The sequence below is a fragment of the Nothoprocta perdicaria genome, unplaced genomic scaffold (genome assembly GCF_003342845.1).
Source record: "Nothoprocta perdicaria isolate Ctin4 unplaced genomic scaffold, notPer1 scaffold_47, whole genome shotgun sequence".
Lineage (NCBI taxonomy): Eukaryota > Metazoa > Chordata > Aves > Tinamiformes > Tinamidae > Nothoprocta > Nothoprocta perdicaria.
This window is the reverse complement of record NW_020455721.1, coordinates 3,734,753-3,758,307: the sequence shown is the minus strand read 5'-3', so window position 1 is coordinate 3,758,307 and position 23,555 is coordinate 3,734,753. Positions and strand designations below refer to the sequence as shown.

The 23,555-nt window shown below is 38.7% G+C and overlaps 1 protein-coding gene across 1 annotated transcript in view; it reads right to left on the bottom strand.

The window, feature by feature from the left end:
- The window catches only part of CDKAL1 (CDK5 regulatory subunit associated protein 1 like 1), a 352,009-nt gene that overhangs the window by 100,916 nt on the left and 227,538 nt on the right, over positions 1-23,555 (bottom strand). Inside the window, exon 12 of the mRNA XM_026047034.1 lies at positions 2,092-2,272. Within this exon, the coding sequence (XP_025902819.1) occupies positions 2,092-2,272 (181 nt within the window). The remainder of the gene's footprint in view (positions 1-2,091; positions 2,273-23,555) is intronic.

Below are 23,555 nucleotides of genomic sequence, written 5' to 3'. Positions count from 1 at the left end.
CTTGGGCTCTCTTGAGCGAGACTTGGAGAACTGGGTCTCCAATGAAGGGGAGCAAACTGTGCAAACCACAGTACCTCTCCATGGCAGAAGTTCTGCCACGTTGAAATAACAGAGCAAATGAGTCCAGAGGAAAAAGGCAAGACCTATAGTTGCTGAAAAAGCTTAATCACTGGTTCAGTAGCTGTGTGCAAATAACAGAGCCAAGATTCTTTTCCTATAGAGAGATTCTATCCATAGAAACATGCACCCACCACAGGGAGTACGTTAAGAGGAAAGAACCAGCTCCTGAGCTTCGGCTGGCAGTACAAGGTACCAGACGGGCACATTCTCATATAATTTCATGTGCTGGTTTTCCCTATGCAAAAGCAATAATGTCAGTTCATTAGCAGTAAGAGGACATGAATAATTTTTTTAAAGATGAAGGAGTAAGAGTGCATGATGTAGATAGTTGCTTTCTTCTCCAAGCTGAGAAACTTGCACAACTATAAGTAACTCCAGATAAGAAATGCATATGGAAGTGCCTATACTTCCTTGGCAATGCAGGGAAGACCCTTAGCTTCTATCTAGAGGAAACAGGAATATAAAATGCAAGAGATCAGCACAAGCTCTTCCTGTTCCATTGATTGGCTACTTTGTGTTTCTAGAAATAAATGAAAGAATAAAGGATTTTATAACTTACTTTTTCTTTCCCCCTCGCCAAGGACTAGAGAGAAAAAGGGGAAAAAAGTGAGAAACAAAATTCTATTAATTACAGATTTTCATCAGCCCTGGCTTAAAGGCCTGATTTCCTTTGAAGCTCCTTATTGATGGAAAGCAATATGTACTAGAAATAAGAACAAAGAAGGAATGTAAAACTTGCTAAAACGACATTCCTATTTTCCCAGATCGCCTTTCTCCCCAACCACAAAACAGCTAGTGTTGTTCTTTTAATAATTTAGCTCTTCATACACTCTCTTCCCTATGGTACATAGTTATATAAAAGACAGCCAATTAACCTAGTTCTTTGTACCTCCCACAGAAATAATGGGCTTACAAATTTGTGAATGGATAACTGCAAGAACAGAAACAAAACCCATTTTTAACTCTTCTGATAAAAAACAAGTTTCTACATTTTTTTCATTCATGACTTTGTAAAAAGCATTCTAACCAAACTATCAGAACGACTTGGTTACACTACATACGCTATTTTAACAGCAGTTATTTATATCGGAAAATTCAGAATCTTCTGCTAAGAAATGGCCTACAATAAGTGAGCAATCACTGCTCAAGCTGTACTTCTCTAAACAAGAAACTGTAGATGCCAAATATAATCGCATTTTATGCTTTCAGCAGCTGACACCTCGGAGAATTCATGGTATACACTGACAGTAAACAGGGACTCCAGCTTTTGGATGTGCAAGTGGAGAGATACAAGTACTGATTTGGCTTCGTGTTAGTGTATCAGGATACATGGATCACAGGATTTTATTTATTTATTTATTTAAAGTGATTTATATTATTGGCTTACTATTTATACCAAGCAATACAGTCAATAGTTAGTCAATAACCATAAAAGACGTACACTAAAAGATACAAAGAGAGACAGTAAGAGAGTATCTGAAAGATTAAATGCAAATTCAGCACTAACCTTAAACATGCAGGTTGAAGGTGCTTATAAGCTGGGTACAGGGAGTTCTCATGGAAGTAGTTACATTGACATTTGATGTTTAATGATTAAATTGAAGATTACTACCACCCTCTTATTAATACTTGCATAATTATTCACAATTTGTGGAGATGATGGCAGTCACCTACGACTTCAAATGGCAAAACTTGATAGGAAGAACACAGGACCTCAGTCAAACTGCAGTTCTGCCTTTCCTAACAGTCTGAGCAGTAATTTACACATGGAAAAGCACCCAGTGACCTAACAAATCTCCAAAGGCAATTCAACAGTGATTGCACTTACTGGATTTCTATAAAACTCTACCTGAGTTGTAGCAGAAATCTGCAGGAAGAGCTGCATTTCCACGTACATGCTTTTTGTATTTCAAATTGCCAGAATACACTGGCAGAATACACTGTAGAGCACTGTAAGGAAACATATCTTACCACTGCAGCTGGAACTTGATGCATTTTTGCAGCAGGGGTTCCTGGGCGTGGGTAAAATTGATTAATGAATAAGCTGGGAAACCTGTACTGCTCTACGAGTTTCATGGTTTCTTGAAAATCTTCATCCGTCTCCCCTGGAAAACCACAGATGATGTCTGTAGCAATGGTTATTCCTGGCACTCTGTAAGGCAAGCAGAAGGGAATCCTGAACTTAGTACGGATAAAGGTCTTGCTCCTTTAAAAGTTAGGGCACACATAATCCTTCAACTTTATCTACAGAAGTTGAGACCTACAGTAATCTGGGGAAAAATAAGTAAGAGATTTTAACACTGTCGTTTGGTAATTAAAAATGTTTTTGGTATTCAGCTGAGAGCACAAGGAATAGAAGAGACAGTGCGCCAAATAGTGATTTGGGATTGTAACAGGAGGAGGAAAATGTCCCGAACCAACTCTTCATTCACTTGAAGGTTATCAGCAGAACCTGTAAATTTCTTGAATTCTGATTACCTAATCTACACCGTTTATAAATTCGGATGCTTAAACACTGGAGTTTGCAAAATATTTGACGTATTATATCACTGTTATCGAAGTAGAAGGGGATATCCAAACCAGGAGACTCATGTCCCATGGAACCCAGCAATCTCAGACAAAAAATTGGTTTTGCCAGTTGCCAAGAAGGCAAATTTTATTCACAGTTTAATTTCTAACTCAACAATCCATAAAATTGGATTATTCCTTGCTTTAAGATCATAATTGAAAAAATCCTTAAACCTTAGGTTTAGAAATGCATAGGCACCTCTTTATTTAGCAAGGTTGGCATTAGGTGAGATAGCAGAGCTCATCCCCTCATCCAAAAAAAAAAAATTACTCCCAAGACAGTGGCCTTGATACAAAGACTACATGGCTATACATATATTTTGAGATTATTTCTTTTTTCACTTAAAAAACCCTATTTTTTATTTAAATACCAGCAATGAGATATTAAACCAAATTCCTTGGCCTGCTTTTCACATATAGAGCTGGCTGTACAGGAATTTATAGTCTCTTCTAGGGGATTAGAATCTTCTCTCTCCTCTTCCTTAAGAAAAAATTACAAAAGAACCAACTAAATTCTCTCAATTCTTTTTTTTTTTTTTTTTTTTTGACTCCATGAATTCAGACTCCAATGTTTTAGACTGAAGTTAAAACATGTAATTTGAATGCCAAACTGAAAGTGGCATAAAACCAGACATTTTCAAGAAGGAGTTGATTCAATAAGTACAAGTGAGGAAAAAAACGAGCTTTGCATTGCACAGAACACCAAAGTCTCAAATACAATTGGCTAAAAATTCTTAATTTCCATCTTTTAAGTCCCAAAAGCATTAAGATACAAAGTTTGACTTGAGATCAGGTAACAATAAAATAGCTTGAATGTAATGACTGAGAAGAACGCTGCCTCCTGCAACATGACTTTGTTCACATTGCCCATATTTTCGTGCAGTAACAGTAAGCTTACAAGGGACAAAATATATTACCTTATAAATCAGTATCACATAACATGGACTGCCATTTCTCAGAGCATTAACAGAACATTAATTAAGCCTGACAAAACTGCTATAATGAAGTTATTTTAGCCATTTTAATGACGCTATTGGCAACAGTCAAGGCATTTATTACCAACTGTAGTAGTGATACCATCCTTTATAAAGGTTTGCCTGTTTCTATAGCGACATGAATTATAAGGTCCCATCAAGCTAGATATGCTCAAATATGCCCTTTTTCTCCATCACACCAGTTGTCATTCAGTTACAGGGAAATTACATATTTTTAAAAATCATAAACTGTACGAATGTCTGAACTCCACTTGGTGATAAGGTGTTAATTATCTTAGTAATTAGATTTCTTTCTAGATGGGATTATTAGACACAAAGAAGAACCAAGCTATGGAATGAGAATAAGGACACCAGTCTATTCAGAAACAGCAATTAATTACAAGTTTGATCCAGCCTGCCTCAGATATGACATTGCATTGTGAATTTTTCTATCACTGTGGATTATGTCATTAAAAAAGAGTAGTTTTAAAGGGGAGAAAAGTATGAGAGATTTAACTCAGGATAAAATTCAGTTACTGAAAGAAAACAAGCTCTCCGTTTTCCTCAAAACATGCACAAGCAAAAATGGGTAGAATTAGTTCCACACACACACAGTCATTTCTTAAAAAAATAAAATAAATTAAAATGAAATTGAAAATCAAGGTAGCCTTGGCCCTGACACTCTAAAACTAACCAGAACTAAGTTCTCTACAGTGTTGATTTAACGCTTAAGAAACGGTCCCAACTACAAAAATATGCTGCAGAATTAGAGAAGAACTGATTACTGGTGCATCAATCAATACTGAATTGCTTTGAAAAATGAAGTGCACAGTTGAAAAATGAAGTGCACAATTCTGCAGTAAACTAAGAATAAAAGTGAGGAACAACCCCGGTAGGCATTTGGGATCATTCAGCACAGAAACGGGCTTCCAGGAAGCTTCCCAAACCCACGAGCAGGGGATGTGTCCCAGGGTCAGTTGAGAAGCTCCAGAACCCACCGTTCTGTGGGCCCAGAGGACCCAGTGGCCCTTATGAAAGATAAAATGATTTTAAAAAAGCCAAAAGTCCCCTCAGACGCTCAGAAGCCTGGATGCCTCCGATGCCCTGCTGGAGGGCTAGGTGCGTTTCAGTGCTGCCAAGCACAAAATGAGCTGAACTTTGGCAGGCGTTTTAAGCCCTCTTCATCCTGACAAGCACCTATCATTTTATCTGGCAATCATAAACCTTGCCAGATTTTGCCCGAGAATCTGTACTGTTACCTCTATTCACTCTGCTTTAGAAATGAGGGGAAAAAAATGGTCTGCAAAGGCTTTCCATTGGAATACTTTAAAATAAAAATGTGAAATTTCAGAAAAACATGAACTTGAGGAATAATCAATACTATCTATAAAATAACACAGTGTAACAGTTAGGGTTCCTTAACAGATCTTCTCCAGTTTTTCATGTAGCTTTAGTCACACACACACACACACAAAAAAAAACTCCTTTAATAATAGCCATTAAAAATCAAATTTATGTTCAGGCAAGAACCTAAGTAAAGAGAAAGGAGGTAAAATGCCCATCATTAGCACCTTCATCTTCTCTGGTGATTCCCCAAAATTCCTTTGCAGGACCATATATTCTTCTCATTTGCTTTTCAACTGTTTGTACTTAAATTTATCATTGACTTAAAGCTACCAACTGGTTCTTAAACAAGACCCCTCCTTCTCCCCACCCTACCCCGGTCTAACAGAAACATTGGATCAGAATCAACAGCTGTATGAACAAATTCAAAGCATTGCACATTCTTAGAGGATGCAAGGATGGGTACAAGAACGGCATGGGCAAAACAAAGCAACAGAGGTCAAAACTAAAAAGGTAATGAGCTAGCAACTTCTTGGTTCCCAAATGAAGAATTCACACTGAAAAATATTAGAAAGTGATAAATCGTTATGAAAATAAACACTGTTCTCTCTGAAAGGTCACCATTTCAGACCTGACTTTATATTTTGGAGCCTTACACAGGGTGGGTCCCTTTAGGATTTTTACTTATATTTTTTACGTTACTTATATTTCTTACGTGCATGCAGGGACATGCAAATGAAAATGAGACAGCAGATGAAATAATCTGAAGGTATCTGCGAGCTGCTCCCTGGGGTGCAGGTAGAGACCCTCGCAGGAACGTCCGCTCTGCGCCCCAACCAAAAGCGATGGTTGCCCGTCTCCTACAACCACTGCCCTGCAGAAGGTTGGCTTTTTCTTTTGTATTTCTGTTTTTGAGGAGGATTTGGGAGTTTCTTGTATAAGGTCTCTCATATTTAGTACTAATATCTTCAACTTCAAGCATCGCACAAGTTTGAGGGGCTCTATATTTTGCTTCTATCCAACTGTCTCCCTGTGATCGCGCCAGTTGAAGATATAAATTCACTACATTTGGACTGAATTTCTATTAAGTCTGTAACAAGGTGTACTGGAAGAAAAAATAAAACATAGATGGCATCTAACAGCTTCAGATACAATGACTTACAAGGAGAAAGGCGAAATTTGTGCTCTACTTTATGTAGGAAAGCTGTTGATATTCAGTAGGAAGAAGAAGATTAGAACAAACTATGGCACTTAAGCACTACTGTTTTAAAAGTTGTTAAATATTAATTATTCAGACACTTTTGATTACTTTTAGCAAATTTAACTTTGTATATAATAATCATATTTCTATTAAATTTATTAGCATGAGGTTCTACCCTGGTAGGACACCTGATAACATCTTTTATTCATGTATGTGTTCCTACTGCAAGGCAATTATATTATTTCAAATATTTTAAAATATTTTCTATTACTGCCTAACACAACTCCAGGCTGCCTCACAAATCAGTTTTCCTCCACCTCACAGTCTGCCTGCATTAAAATGAAAATAACTATATGTTATCTTTTTTTTTTATAGAGGTCTATAATGATCTAATTTCCAAGCAGACTCGCTTGCTTAGCTTCCCCTAACTACTGAAATATTGAAGATTCCCAGACTTTTAAGTAAATCATCATTTTCTATGTTTTGATGTGTAAAGAAAACGCTTGTACTTGTAAGACATGGATTTATTTTTATTATTGTTGTTGTCAATTCTCTCTCTCCCTCTCCAAACTTTTTCCTAAGACAGGACAAACCAGACAAGGAAACAGGAGTGCCAAACCCCTTCTGCATGTATATATTAAAACAAGCAAAAAACTAAACTCAGGCATGACCACAGAACAATCCCCAATGCAGATCTTTCAAAGAGCCTTGCAGTTTTCCCTGGAGCAAGGTAGATCCACATACAGAGATGGGGGAATTACCAGCAAGACCTTAAATCCTGCTACTATTTTGGAAGTGATTCCGAGCCAAGCCCTTCAGATCGCAATCGCCCTAGAAGAGTTGCAATAGTCACCTCAAAATAGGAGCTTGGCCAGCCTACACAACTGGAGGGTCTAGCTTCTTTCAGGGCTTCATTGAGAAGGAGAAGGGATATTTTCTGTGCCTGTTCTTTTCCAAATCTTCTATGCTACCCCCTGCAAAAGCTCTTTCCAAAACGTGGCTAACACTTTGGAAGCAATCAGAAAGTCGGATTTCCGGGGCAAAAGCTGATGAGGGAAGAGGTAAGGAGGAGTCTACATGTGTAGGGCCTGACACTGTCCATGTTGCTGGGCAATAGTGACCTGGAAAAAATGTGTATTTCCTAATTAACACAGCTGCTGCCTGAGGACAAAGCGCACGCACAACTTTACTCTCATTACTCCCATTTGCTCTCACAACCACACAGAGAGTTGCCAGAGTTCTTATTAGATACAATTCAAATGTATTCCAAAGAAGCACTATAATACTTACTTTCTTAAAGGAACAACTAAGGTTTGGACTAATTTTATTCATCAGTAAGCTGGTCTACTCTTCCCATACAAATGAAACATTTTACAGAACTTCATTACAGATTTATAACTTCAGATCATTATCGTTTTATGATTTAAAAATGAGCAACTTAAGACAAAAAGCTCAACATCCTTAAACTTCATTTTCATTCACTCTCTAATAAATACCATCTGCTGTGTACTTTAGGGATATAATACCCGTCAAAAACTCAGCCGTATTATGAGAACCGGCACCAAGTTGATCTGAAATGCATATTTGAACAGATGTGTTTAAATTACATCTCCGTCTATCCACACGCATAAATTCAGAATAAGCGTGTGTTGATTTAAAATGCATAAAAAAGGGATTTGGAGATGCATCAAAAGTGAACAGCATCTCAATGGATCAAGGCTCACATTACTAAAGGTCATTACTAAAAATAAAGTTTGAATTTATTAAGAGTTGCACGAGGGAACCGTTCATGGGAACCGACTTAATGACTGCTGCACTAAAGCAGCCTTTGAAATTACACTAATTTTCTATGACCCTTTGCTGTTTAACATTAGAGCTGTCAGGCATGGTCAGAAATAATTGCATCCCAGGCATGAGTAGCTGAGAACATTATATACTTTCTCCTCGGCTGACACAGCGTGCATCAGCAGCGCTGTCTTGGGCTCTAAGGACCTGTGCACGTCTGCTTCAGTGACAGTCATTCAGCTCTTCACTCTGACATGGAAATCTGGCACATGAGAGAGAACGATTATTATGTCTTTTTGGCATGATGAAATCAGCTGAAAAAATGCAAGCAGTTCTCCATTAGCAAATATCTGTAGGAAAACCTCAACCTTCCTCACTTTGAAGGGTTTGTTGTTGTTGTTGTTGTTGATTTGCTTTGCCCTAATCTATAATGCTATAATGTTTCAAGGACTTTGAAGACAAACCAAATGAGACCAAAGGTCCAACCAGGTCCAACGATCTGGGCTTTTGTCAGAGAGGCAGCCTGTGATGGATTTCTCTTCTACAAACTTGTTCAATCTCCCCTTGAAGCCAAACTCTTCCATATCTTAATTACTTATAAGACAAACATCTCTGTCTGACCTGGGCCCACCACCTGCCAGTCTCAGTTGATGCCCTTAATTCTTACTCCGGGGCAGACAGGTACCAAATAACTCTACTCACCTTCTCAGTGCTACCCAGGATTTTGTAGACCTCTATTCTAGTCCTTCAGTTATTGCTTTTTGAGACCACAGAGCCCTTAATTTCCTTTGTGTGCTGGAGCCCTTCTACCTCCAATAATGTCTATTAGTCCTCCCTGTAACATTTCCAATTGCAGCATCTCCTTTTTGATGAGGGTGTTGACAACATTCAAAACACTGACAGAACAGGATCACAATCTTTGAAACTATTTCCAGAATTCAGGTTAATGCTCTGCTTTTTCTTTTTATGAAAAGACATAACTGATTAATATTCCATAACTACAGAAATGTTACACCCCACATGTCATTACAACACGCTACTTTTGAAGATAGCCATGTTCTGAAGTTTACTTTGAGAGACAACAGACGGGCAAACATTGCTTACCAGTGTGATTGGCATTAGCATTCAGAAGAGAACTCATTCTGCTGTTAGATATAACAGAAAAACAAGCCAGAAATTGCTAAATAGAAAAGATTATAACATTTTCTGCTCTACTGAGAAACAAATGACACAGCGAGGTTTGCTCTACCTGTTTCATATGTGAGGTTATCACTATATCTGCATCTTCTTCAAAATAAAGAAACTCTTTCTGCAGTATTCTGAATCCAAGAAAACACAGCTACCTTTAAGAAAGGTAGATTAGATTAAGAAAGAATAATCCATCAACACAAATATGTGACCATCAGAAATGCAATGCTGAGCAGAGACTCTGTGAAAACCACCCTATGCAGCTGACTTCAGCCAAGTATCAAAAGATGGGAATAGCGCTCTCCTCATTAATGTCTCCCCTTAAACTAAGTAGCTGATATCAATGAATAGCTTTCAGCAGAAAGGCATTGGCTGTAAAGGTTTACGCTATAAATAAGCTAGAAGAGGACAAAAAGACACAACAAAAAGAAGGTTAAGCAGGTTTTCAAAGAGTGGCCAAAGACAAAAATAGAGACTAAAGGTAAGGAACAGATAAAGAATCCAAAGCAGAAGCAGTGTAGGGAGAGGAGTTTTACACAGAATTTAAGATCTTCATCTGAAGCAGAACAGAGAATGGATAAAGGTAGAATGTTAAGAACCAGAGCTGTCACTGGGCCAAACATTTTATTCCAAGACTGAGGTTCAAGCTCATTTATATTAAGAACTTCTGCAGCACAGAGAAAGACAGAATAACAACTCCTGGCAAAGCAGACACTAAAGTAAAGCTAATTTTAAAGGAAATACACTCAGCTCAAAAGAGTTACCCAAAATAGCTGGCAGATTTAAAGGACATAGTTCTTTCATTTCAGAAGCTACGCAAACAATTTGGCTGGATTTTCATCCCTTTTGCTTTGTGTGAAATCATAACACAAAATGTTTGCCATTTGAAAACAGCTCCATGGGAAAGATGAAGCTTGTATAGGGAACAGTACTTCACAACACATACAAGATACACACTAAATTTAACATAATCTTCACTCTGTTCTCAAAGCACACAATGAAATCAACAGTCAATTATGCAAAACACATCAGCTTACATACTGCATATATGCATATTTGCATACATTACAAAATAAATTGCTAAAATTAAATACCAGAATAAAAAAAAAAATCCTAGCTTTGAGACAGATAGATAAAAATACAATGCCTGGATAAGATTTTTAATAGCAACTAGTTAGCCTGAGGAACTTCAAAGACAATTCATGTACAAGTATGGTAACTAAAAAACACTTCCGTTTTATACCATCCAGTTGCTGTTGTACACTGCTCTACATTCATAACTGTAAACGTGCACATAGAGTGGTCCACATGAAGTGCTAACAGTCTAATTTGCAGACATGTTTCCTTTTCTAAGCATTGGATACTGCTACCTTTCCAAACAACCGGACTCGAATGTCTGAGTACACAAAGCCTCGTGCAGCAGCAAGGTAATTTCAAAGTTGAGTGTACGGCCTTTGCAATTAATAATAGAATAGAAACATTTCAAAACAGAACATCACTTGGAACACTGATGCTACAATTCTGCATTTCTGTAGAGAGATGTAGCTGGATGCCCTTAACGCCCGTGCCCTGGGTAACTTTCAGGGCTACCAGCTGCAAGCAGCAGCCAGGAGACTGGGCAACGTTTCTGCGCAGACTTGCCATTTATGGCCTTATACAAGGAAGGTGTGACAGATCAAAAACCTTTTACTATTATTGCTCTAACGGTTTTTCTTTGTTAACAAGCAACAGTCTTCAAAAAACTTAGGGGAAAAGATTATATAGGGAATTATCACCTCTCTGAGCAGCAGTAAGAGTAGATGTGAATAATAAACTTGCCAGTTTTAAGAGTAAGTGAAATACTTGGACTAAAACCACACACATGAATCCATCCCTCTCCCATAAAGACTCCAAGCTCTGATTATACAGAGCTTTTGCTCTCTCTCATATACATATATATTATAAATATACATATTTTATTTTAATAGCATAAAGCTTGCAAGTTTTATTCCATGCTACACAGCCAAGGTGGCAATGCAGCCTTTAACCTTTAGAGCAAAGTGCAGGGCAAGAACATCATGATGTGTTCAAAGCTGCATTTAAGCTTGGAATTAAATTTTCAGAGATAATATTGCAGACTCAGAAACAACACTGTTTCCTCATTAAGTGAAAACCCAGGAGCTTAACTTGAAAGAAATCTGATGTGCTTTACTAATGAAAGTGTGGTAAGATAATGTAAATTATGTCCCCAATTAACACAATGCAATAAAACACGGATCACTAGGAAACAGAGAATTTACCTTGAAATAATTTAAAGAAATTACGAGGCAAATTTTGCAAAGTAAGTGCATATAAAAAATTATTAATTTGCATACATGTTAAATAGAATGATATACTGAAAAAGTTTGGCATGAGAGTTAAGGGAACGGGCATCCCTGGAGCGCTGCGGGACCATTGAGCTGGTGTAGCCCAACAACAGACACTGTCCCTAGACCACTCAGCCTCATCTCGTTCAAGAATATGTTTTGATAAGACCCTAAATTTAACAAAAATCACAATAGGGACAAGATCAAACTTTACTACCAACTACAGTGGACTTAGCTAATTGGAAAACTGAGAAAACAACATATGTCTAATAAAAAGAATTTCCATTAAATCTAAAAAATTTTTAGGAATTTTCAGTGATGACCATTTAGATGAGGAGGAGTTGCGCCGGAGAGTGCTTAAGATGAATAAACTCCTAGGCACAAATATTTTCTTCTGTTAGAGCCGATCTAAGACATCTAAGACACTGATACCTACATAAGAAGTAATACTTCTTTTTCTGAAAACGGTTGTTGTAAACTAGCCGTAAAAGGTCAATATGGATCCTGCAGCTGTTAATATTACAGTTTTTTTGATGAACTTTGCCTTTAGAGCATCCCTTGAAACAAATGACAGCTGAGCAGTTGAGAAGTAATTGACTAGTTTATGCAAGAAGGGCTAAAACACTTCTCCAAGGGGGACAAATGAGGCCTGGGGGAAAGAAGGAGAAAGACAGAAAAGAAAGAGAGCAGAAAAGTGGAAAGAATCATTTGGCTAATGTGAGGCTTTGGTAGCCCTACATGTATCACATGCACATCGAAGAAAGGGTGAATCAGGACTGGCTAATGTGAATTGACTTCGATTTTATCTCAAGTCATAACCTGGAGTTTGAAGCTTCTAGAGAAGCCTCAAGAGCTTAGACTGTAGCTGCCAAACGAAGAAGAAAACCGAATTATCTCGTCGTCACAATACTTCAAAGCTGTTGCCTAACCCAAGCTTGCCAAATTCACGTCCAAACACACAGCATGGTCAATATGTCCTCAAGCTAGGAAACCAGTGTTTCATTTCATTCTTTACACAGAAGCAAAACAAAACATTTTGTTACCAGTGCTTTCACCTTGCAAGTCTCCCGTTCCTTCTGAATTCTGCTTTTGCTGCAGGTGCAAAATATCAATCGGCGGGATACAACGTGTGTTCAGGGCGGTTGTCCGCTTGCACAAATAAGCTGAAGACATTTGATCTGTCACCACACCACATCGTCCCCATTCCCCAAATCAGAAGTGCAAAACTACTACAGATTACAATTTGTAAAAATGTCTCTGAAGTTTGTTCCTCACTTACAAAATTTAAGAGAAATTGATGTAGTCTCTTTGCTGTCAACTTGAGTGAAAATGAATGGGAAAGGATGCAAAGGAAAAAAAGACTAGGACATTGATGGCTAGAATTAGAAGTCCATTCCCCAGCCAGTTGCACGTTTTGGTATTGCTTTACATATCTATTCACAACAAAATACTGTGACACCACAGGAACAGATCTTGCAAACTGACAGATTTTGGAAAACAGTAAATTTTAAAAAATATATAAAAAATGAACCCCGTACAAGGCATTGAAGGCTTCACCTACAGTTTTTCAATCTGAATCATCTTGCTGAGAGCTGAGTGCTTTTTCTTTATTGTTGCTACAGCACAGATATCATCCAGTGTTTCCTGCTGAAACTATAACCTACCTCTCTAACCAAAGAGAGGAGGAAGCTCTTACAGCTGATGGCTTTCAATCCGTTTGCAGTCACAGGGGTCAACTGAATGTGTGCCAACCAACGCCAGACAGCCCTCATCTGAAAGGGCTTTGGGTGGTGGTGAGGTTGCTGCTTCTTTCTTGTTGTTGGTGGTTTTTGTTGTGGGTTTTGTTGTTGTTTCTGTTGTTGTTTTACAGAACATGGCAAACAGACCAGAGAGAAACTGAAAAATAAGCCCTTGGGATCTAGAAAGCAAAGTCTGCTGAGACTGGAAAAGGTAGCAGAATTACTAGGGGACATACCTGCTTTGTCAGGTATGCAGATGAAACTGCAGATGAATTCAGAACATAAAAGGTTTCCTTCAAAACACAGGACTAGTTCATGAAAACTATTTATTAGGGTATTTGTTAGTTAATAATAATCAGAACAAACTATTTTGGCATCACTGGCCAAATGGAGGGATGGGCTTAATCTGCTATTCAGCTGAGGACATTAGGCAGAAAAAGCAAAATTGCAAGTAAAATGGCTTTAAAATCACCTAATTTCTCCTTTAGAAAGATGGCTTCAACTAACAAGGCTCTCAAGCATGTTTTCTTTTTAATGCTCTGCTGACTTTCGCCTGGAATTTGCACAAGAAACTGGAATACAGGCCTTTTTCTTCCTCACTTTCTCCTACTAGTCTAAGCAAAGTCAAGTGTTGTATATGTAAACTTATCAACACTAGTAGCTTCTGTAACTTGCTCTTGCAAGATGTGGTGAGGCAGACTGCAAGCTGAGAAAAATATTCAAGTAGGTACGTGCCACCACGTGCCACTGAGTGCCTTTTCTGGGATTAAAACAAACCAAAAAAGAGGGTGGCTGTACCTACAGTCCCAGTGTCTGCACTGTCTTTACCTTTCCTCATCTGGAGGAAAACGCATCGTGACTTTACAGTAGTGTCCTGACAACATGTTTTGGATTTCATATATATATAGGTGGCTCCCCTTCTCGCTTGTTCCAGTAATGTGTAGTTCTTCAGTTTTATGCCAGAGTAAAAACCAGTTTTTAAGCACTGCATAAGCATTAAGCACCATGATCTTCATTTTTCAGACATGCACAAGGATCTCAGAATGGCCTTGCTTTTCACATCTCCTTTTCTGTCTAGATCGAAGAAAAGATCTGGAAAAACACTTAAAGTGATTTAAAAATATATGTTTGCAGATGCAGAGTCATTTTAATGCCCTTGAGGTCAATGCACGCAAAACACTAACCCTCTGATAAATTTTGAAGAAGGGTAATCAAACAAAAACATACACACAAAAATATATACGTAGGATATTGATCATCTAACACACTTTAAAATATTGAGGATAGATGGTTAGTTTGTCAATAATTACAGGTATTAAATGAATGTAGACTTAAAAAAAAAAATCAACCTTTAAGGGTCTCTCTGTGGCTGTGGTGGGCTGTGTGCAGCTACGTCTCTAAAAGCCATTCCAGCAGTAGAGCTTTCCTGCCCAAAGGCGGGCTCCCAAACAGGCCAAGCCAAAGTGCTTTAGACAAACCTAAGGAAGTCGCTGCCCCTCGATCTCAGGTGAGGTAACAGCTCATCGATTGCTTTCCTATGATAAGCAAAGCTGTTCATAAACTCTAAGCAGGTTTTAGATGTTTGGAAAAGATAAATCAAACCACCTCAGCAATTCAAACAGGAGACTGGAAAGTGGCCACATATTCTGGGCTTATGTCTACCAGATGTCACCCTTTAGACAGTGGAACGGCCACATTTTCAATGTGTAGCCCATATTTTTCAGAAGTAATATAAATGGAGAATAACTTCTTTAAAGCTAGCAAATCGCACTGTGGAGCAATGATTAGGCACGATACCAGAAGAGGTTTCCAGGTATGATGAATTCCAATTACTGATGACCTATCAGTGAACAAATCTATAATCAAAGATGAAAAAAAGAGGCAGCATAAAACTTACAATATACTGTTATCATTGAAGAAAATGGAAGACAGACTTAAAAATATGTTTTATGGAGAATTCAAAGATATGATAGCATTCCAGTAAGAGTATGAAAGCTCTCTGGCATGACTAAAATGTTAAAATTGGAATAGATGATGTGTGAATATTATGCTTAGGGAATAAATCTCCAAAGGTAAATTTAATATCAATGGAAAGAGATTAATTTCATCACATCTAAAGAGATAGTTGAGAAGAATAACATTTTCTCGTAAGAATATATATAACTAGGTAAGATAGGATCACTACCCATTTGAGTTACCATCTTGATTTAAAGCACACGAGTAATATCAGAAGATCGAGGAAAACAGATTCTCTTGCACCTTGAAAAATTGATGGCAAGACAGAGAGAGCTGGCACACACAGTCACAGACCAGGAACAGAATTTCCCAGAATTAGAACATCAGGCACGACGACTACTAATGGAAAAGAGATGAGAATCAGCATGTGGCAGGGCAACTGCTCAAAAACTGTCATCAGTCTTACATTAAGCAAAATGATAAGATTTAGGAAAGTCTCCAAAAATTGATAGGAAGAACAATACTTAGGAGTTTCTACACTCAGAAGACGGAACAGAATTTAAATTTTAGTAGAAGGACATCAGTGGGTACACACATACCAAGCCAGACACACCAAATGGGTACCAAACCTAACTGTTCTGATAAATGAAAAATTGGTAATCTTTATCACCAAAACCACAATTGTAGAAACAGGAAGAGATTGCTTTGATTGACAGACATGAACAACAAAAGACATTTCTGAGGTTCTCAATATTTATTTACTCACAGAATCGTACCAGAATTTTCAGGAAAAGTGACCTAAAAAGGGCGGCAGAGCGCATCCTCAGCAAGTTTGCTGAGGATACAAAACTGAGGAGAACTGACTGACGCACCAGAGGACTCTGATGCCTTTAGAGGGCTCTCAATAGGCTGGGGGGTTGGGTGGAGAGGAATCTCATGAAGTTCAGCAAAGGCAAGTGTCCTTGTCCAAAGGCAAGTGTCCCTGTCCAAAGGCAAGCTCAGCAAAGTCCTGCACCGAGGGAGGAATAACCCCAGGCACCAGTATAGGCTGGAGTGCAGCTGTAGGAGAAGGAGGAGGAGCTGGGAATCCTGAGGGAAAACTGCTTGACCATGGGCCAGCAACATGGCCAAGAAGGCCAGTGGCACCAGGAGGTGCATTAGGAGGAGTGTTGCCAGCAGGGTGAGAGAGATGAGCCAGCCCCAGTGGATCAGTCCCAGTGAGGCCTGTGGAGCTAATGCAGGTGCAAGCGGAATACTCAAGACCTCTGTGAGTGATATTGTTGACAGAATAATGCAGCAAAGGTGAAACAACTTTTTGTGACGCTAGAAACACAAAAGAGAACAAGAGGCTCTAGTGCAAGCAGGAGGCAAGAGAAATTGAAAGGAAAAACAACTCCTGTGCAAATTCGATGCAAGAGAGGGGAAGCTCACAGCACATCCCATGTAGATGCCACAGGAAAAATGAAATTCTCCAGCTAACACTGTTGCATATCCATAATCATAATTTAAATGCACATTTAGTTAATTAATGAAACAGTTTTGTGTTCTAAAGTATTAGCTGAGCATTCTCTATGGGGAAAATGTTTATTTGCATTATTATTGAAAACATGAAAAGATTATCTCACTTAATGTGGTAATTACTGTATTTCATATTAATTCTGTCAAATAAAAGCAATATTTTGTGAAAACATATGTTGAAAGATAGACTTAAGCTTCTGCTGTTCCTACAATAATGAAAGCCCCCAACATATCTCAAATAATTTTTGCATTCTATTAGAAGTATGGCTAAGTAATCTCAGGAAGCCACTAGCATAAAATTGTGATGTGACCTGAGGAACTTCTTCACTGTGAGGGTGCCAGAGCCCTGGCACAGGCTGCCCAGGGAGGCTGTGGAGTCTCCTTCTCTGGAGATCTTCCAAACCCGCCTGGATGCTGCCCTGTGCTCTGGATGTCCCTGCTGGAGCAGGGGGTTGGACTAGATGATCCCTAGAGGTCCCTTCCAACCTTGAACATTCTGTGATTCTGTGACTTAATAATCTGCAACTCCACAGGACATTAGGAATCAGGAATGTAAATCTTAATATAATAATCAGCCCAGCCTTATATTTGGCTAAAGCATTTTGGAAGGCACAAAACACAGGCACTCAGACATTCTCTTTGTCCAGCACTACGAAATATTCCGGCAAGGCATTAACCATTCACGCAAGAGCAAAGTAGCTAGTTAGGATGAAGAGCAACAAGGACATTTTTGCTGCAGAAAGGACATATGCTACATCATCCATTCAGAGTCATCAGGAAAGGAAACAATTCAGTTAATAAGGGAAAAAATATATCATCTGCTATAACTTTTTTATTTTTTTCTAATATGCCCATTGGATTTTGACTTAAGCCACATATGTTCTATTCACTACAGGTAACACTTTCCATATACCCATATTTCATATATTTATCATGAGTACACAATAAAAGCAGTTTGAGAACTGCTTTAATTTGAATTATTTTAATGCTTGCAGCTCTCTTTTTTTTTTCTTATTGATGTAGAGTGACCCCACTCAAGTCAAGTTACAGACCAAAGGCAATATTCAGACAAGCTGATCCAGCACTAATTAGCTGGCAGGTAGGATGCTGTTACCCTGCTCTGAGCAGATGGGCTGAATAGATAGGCCCTGGATGGAATCACAGTCCTGCTGCTGGACAAGCTTGCATTCGGATTTAGGTCTGTCCAGCTCTTTAGAACAGAGAAAAGGCAGGGAAAATTAAACAGTACAGCTTTAATTACAGTCTTTTTAGGTGGCATGCACTGAGAATGCTTATTATAAAGTCATCTGTAAAAGATAAATGAACAGTTATATTTCAGCACAATGTTTCAAAGCAACTAGCACAATAATTTTCAAAAAGCACCAATAAAACCTCACATTAATTTTATGTAGGAGCTTAACAAGAACTTAATGGTCATTTACCATCATAACGAGGCAAAAGGAACGAATGCAAACAAGTGGCAGTTGGGCTTCTGTTTTTCTTTCATCTTACATTTTTGCTCCAGGCGAATTATCCTCCAGGGGAGGCAATTGCTACCTGCTAATTTCTAATTAAGGCAAAGCGCCCAGGGATCATGGGCATACACCCATGGGAGAACAGGAGGTTAACACTGCCTTCTGCTCTGTGAGATAGAGTTGTGCTCAGGAACGAGAGCCTCCCAGCTTGTCACTCTACACTTGCTCACAGCTACAAAAACCCTGAGGTAAAAGCTAAGGGCAGATGGGATCAGCACGCACTGGTTTGCTTTAAAACACATTAAGAAAGTAGAGAAAAGAAAGGAAAAAATTAAAGTCTTATTTCTTTGTTCTGAGTCACGGGGGATGACTCATTAAGATATTTGCCTTTAATTAATTACACCAGGTAGTTGGGGCTGGAATAGCACTCTGCTCTACAACAGAGGGCAATGCAAATGTGGGCTAGAACACGTCTGCTCTTGCTTGAGAGACACTGAAAATCACTTCTGGTTGCGGGTCTGTTTCAGAGATTTAATGACACCCGAGCACTTCCACTAGCTTTTCACCTTCTCTGACAGGAGCTTAGGAACTGCACATTTAAGAGCCCATTTCCAAAACACGTTCCCCTCCTTCTAGTCCTAGAAGAGCTTTGGGTATAGTTCATACGACTGCAATGCTTGAATTAATAGGTTTTGGCCACAGACAAATGTTTAAATAACATTAGAGGAATCTATAAAATTGCATGCACGTAAGTCTAGGCTAAAGGAAGTCTCAAAATTATGTCCATAATTTAGATTAGTTTCTTAGCCTACAGTGCTTTATTTATGAATCATATGAAACGCACTTCTCCTCATATTTTTCACAGGTTAAAGATAATTTCTCTCTCACAATATTTAAATTATAATTCACTGCTTCAACCAAAATGTAATGTTCATTTTATACACTACAGCGCATGAAAAAGAAAATTAAGGTATATCTATTATAGTAAATTCAGCTATAGACAATATGCATTTTCCACTTTGAATTGGCGTACTTAAATCACAATTTTCCTCTGCTTGGGCTCTCTCCCCTATTCTAATTAGCACATAAGATCATAAGAAACTAGTGTGAAAATAAGCTTCAAACTCAGGTTCATACAACCTCCAAGCCATGATTCTTAACTGACTGTAAAGCACATTAAACTATACGGTGGTTACAAATTAGCACTACAAGAAATATCTGAAGAAAGATATTAGATAGGTAAGGAAGTGGGAGGAAAGAAGAGATCAAAAGGAGGCTCATCAGAGAAGCTGTATTTGCTTGCCATGGTTTTGAAACAATAAATATTTTAAAACATCATACCGTTAAAAAGAACCATTTCCAGTTTCCTTTTTTAACAAGTGTTATGATTTTAGAGATACAGCTCTAAGAAATAAAGACAAAGGAAACCAAGAAACTCCCATAGGTGCCCCCTTCCACAGCAATGGTCCAGTTACATACAAGCCCAGTAAGCTACAAGTAACAAAACCAAGGAAAGTACCAGTTTTTATTTTCCTTGGAAGCACATTCCCTCCATGCCAAACTTACACTGGGAACTAGATGTGTACTACTTATTCCCACAGCTAATTTCTCATTTTCGACCCCTGGGTTTTGCTGAGAGATATTTTAGAAGAAATTTTAGAAGAAATTGAGAGACTTTGGCTTCACAGTCAAAGTTTGGCTACTAGTCATAGACTAGTGCTTAGTCTCTGTAACTTATATTTCAGCCCGAAATGCATCTGAACTACAAGTTGCTGCATAGTGGATTCACAAGAACATACATTTCACCTTGCACCTTTACATATCACCACCTTTCCAACATCTTCATGTTATAGTGTCACTTAGTGCCTGTATGTTGGCAATTTCTCAAATCTGTAACAATTCTAATGTGTCTAAAGCACGAATTAATAGCAACACCAGAATTTTCATGCCCAAACCCTGTATGGTGTACACACGATGCATACGTTCTAACAGGGTAACATAATAAATACCTATGTATGTCAACATATATTTGAATACACTTAAACTCAAGAGAAATTTACAACTAAAATTACATGTCAGATTAGTCTGTAATCAAGGAGAGAAACATGAAAAGTTGAAGAAAAAGTTAAACTCTCCCCTTAGTTTCATTTAGTATGGATTTGAAATTCCTACCATGACATTGAAACCGAAAGACAATATCTTTACAGAGAAGTTATGAAGTTATTTCAGTGATCATGTTTTAAAATATTAGAGAAATATGTCAATTAAAATAGGCACCTCAAAAAGACAAATATTAAAGAAACGTTTTAAGCATAAGTTTTTCTAAGACTGTGCCCCTTACTTTTCCTCCTTTAAGTTTCCTCCTTTTAAGAGGTGTCAGATTGCATTGATTACCACTTCCAAAAAAGCACATTCGCATGCCCTCAAGAGAAGAGAAAAAAAGAAAAACCTTGTTACACTATGGGAACTGGGAATTGGATGTGTTTTCCTTATTCCTATCCTATCACCTAGCAATAATCCAATCAGGGTTTTGCAGAAGAAAAGTTCAGACAAAAGTGCCCAGGGAAAGGAAAGCTTAACCGTAACTAGATGCAGAAACTCTCTCTCCAAACAATCTTAGGGATGATGTTCAGCTTAAGTAGTAGCAGCGGCTGCTGAGAAATGGGGAAAAAAAAATACAATACACAAGTCAAACCGAAAGCCTGTCCATCCGAAATGGTATTCATCCTGGCTGTACTATTATTACTGTAAATGTATCCTGGAACACCTAATGCGTCTCTAGCCCAAATTAGTGCCAATGAAAAACATAAATTCTGATTGCTGAACACTACATATTTAAAATATCTTCATGAGATACATGGATCTGCAAACGCTCAGCACTTTTGAATTGCTACCTACTTAAAACCTTTTGTAAGACTTTATGAATAAAATTTAAGACAGGAAGATTTACAAATTTAGCTTTTAATTGGGCTTTTTATAAGTCCAAAATTAAGTCTCAAGGGACCTAAAGATCTAAATCCTGTGGTAAGAGCAGCTTGTAGGATCAAGTCTGGATATGATACGGATATTTCTATGCTATTCAGTGAAAAAAAACCAACAGCAACAAGAGTTTTCAGTGCTAATTCAATACTTTTTACAAACACTAAGTTAATTTAAAGCAATAAAAAGAGAGACATTTGGTAAAGTGAGTAGTTCAAACTCAGAACCGTACACCAAAGGCAGACTAAAGAGAAGAGTCTGAAATATAAAATTACGGATAAGTAACAAATGCACTCAGCAATTTCTTAACTGAAAACGTCATAAGGATTTTCACACAGGTACACTTGCATTCGCAGCAGTTAGAATGACAGATGTACTCAAACGCATGAAAAAAGCCCAGGACTAAAAGCCTTGTCATGGTTTGTTGGCTTCACAATCCACAAATCTGCCAACCTCTCCAGCATCTTCCTCAGAGAATCAAAAGCCTTTACAGAAACTGCAAAAAGTCAGGGAGTTGTTACAGTCCACTGTCTAATTAACTGCATTTAGAAAGTAAATGAACACCCCACAAACATTTATATAAAAAAGTTAACTGGATATTTATGTCTTTAAGTGTCTTCAGTGCTTGTCTTCTTCAGTTTCAGCAGGATAAGAAGATAAAATCAATACTACTGCTATTCCTATCACAAGCACTAAGATATTTTCAAAATAGCAGCGTGTCTGGAACAACTTCAAGTTTGATGAGGACTGAGTTGGCCACTCTATCTTTTCAATGAAGATTTAACAATATGTAGGAGGTTACTGTGTGATCTTCTTTCAGAAGAAAACTATTCACATAGTTATTTATAGTTTTCAGGATTTACTTAATCATCCAAGTAATAGCAACAGTCCTAGCGACAGTCCTTCAAAATAAGCTTCAGGGAAGATTTTCTCCCTCATTTCAGCTACAGTAGTCTAAAATTAACTACAAAAAAAGCACCAAAAAAAAAAGACTTCTAAGCAACAAAATAAATCCATGCACGCACCAGAAACACAGCGAGGGAGACTGTGTGATCGAAGGGCTGACTGCCCATGGAAGGTTTTATAACACGTGTTACCGTGCCCAGAACCTGGGCAACAAACTGCTGCTTGCAAAACTGCAGGGGAAGAGCGGCCCTACTACAACACACCGCAAGGAAGCCCATGGAGAAAGGAGGCTGCCAAAAGGTATGTTCAGATGGATAAACGGATATTGCCGGAAAAACTCCTATCAATGTAAATGATAACAGAAAGAGATGGCCAAAAAATTGCTGAAGTTGCTGCTATTTGGCAGACCTGCTGGCAAGAAGGAGCCTGCCGGAAGACAGTGATCCCAGAGAACTATATTATATCTTGGGATATTATATAAAATATATAGTATCTCAACAGTGGGCAGCATTATCAGTTTCTTCAGACCCAGAGCAACTGTCTCTACCAGACTGGCGGATTCCAGTTTACACCTAAGTGATTAACCTCCTCCTAAGCCATTACCTCCCTCCATTCCCTTTTTTTTTTTTCCAGCTGCATATAAACCTATGTCTACCTATGCTGAAAAACCACATTTGGATTTCTACAGAAAGCAAGGGAGGTGAGGACAGACTTCCTAGCAGCTCTGTGATTCCCACGGCGGACACGGGAAGGGGGCAGGAGAGGCCGGGCCTGTGTGTGACGGGGCCTGGGCAGCGGCCCGCGTTTGCCAGCTTGCACTCGAGGCTGCAGGGCTTTGATCGATCCACCATGAGCCACGAGGCAGTTCTGAGCGAACGGCAGCAGCCACACACGTTACTGTCACGCCAGGACATGGAGAACACAACAACAAACACACCGGGAGGGAAGATTTTCCGCCATGTTTCGCTATTTCCTGAAACGCGGGCATAGAGCCTTCCATCTTTGCTCTGCGTTTACCCACTTTATTTTCAGTCTTTTATTTCTTTCTTCTCCTCCTTTACGAAGGGGTGGTAACAGGAGAGGTTAACATTCCCCCCTGAGGAGCCCTCCCATGTCCTGCGGCACCGGGAGCAGCGCAGGGCCAAGAGCGGCAGGCAGGACACAGCAGCCCCCGGGCCCCTTCACAGCGCTGCGCGCTGCTCACGAGTTACAGGACGTGGCCCCCGCTCCCACAGAATTCCCGAACTAAAACGCATCCCGACTGTTTGCTTGTAGCAGCAAAAGTAAATTTCAGGGGATTAAGTGGCAAGACTTGAGATAATTAAAGCAGTCTTTGCTTGTAACTACCAGCAACACCCTTCAGAAACACAGCTTATCCTGAATCTAGAAAGTCAGATTACTCAAGGAAAATAAAAAAGGCACATTTTGATACAACGAAACCCCAATTAATAGAATTT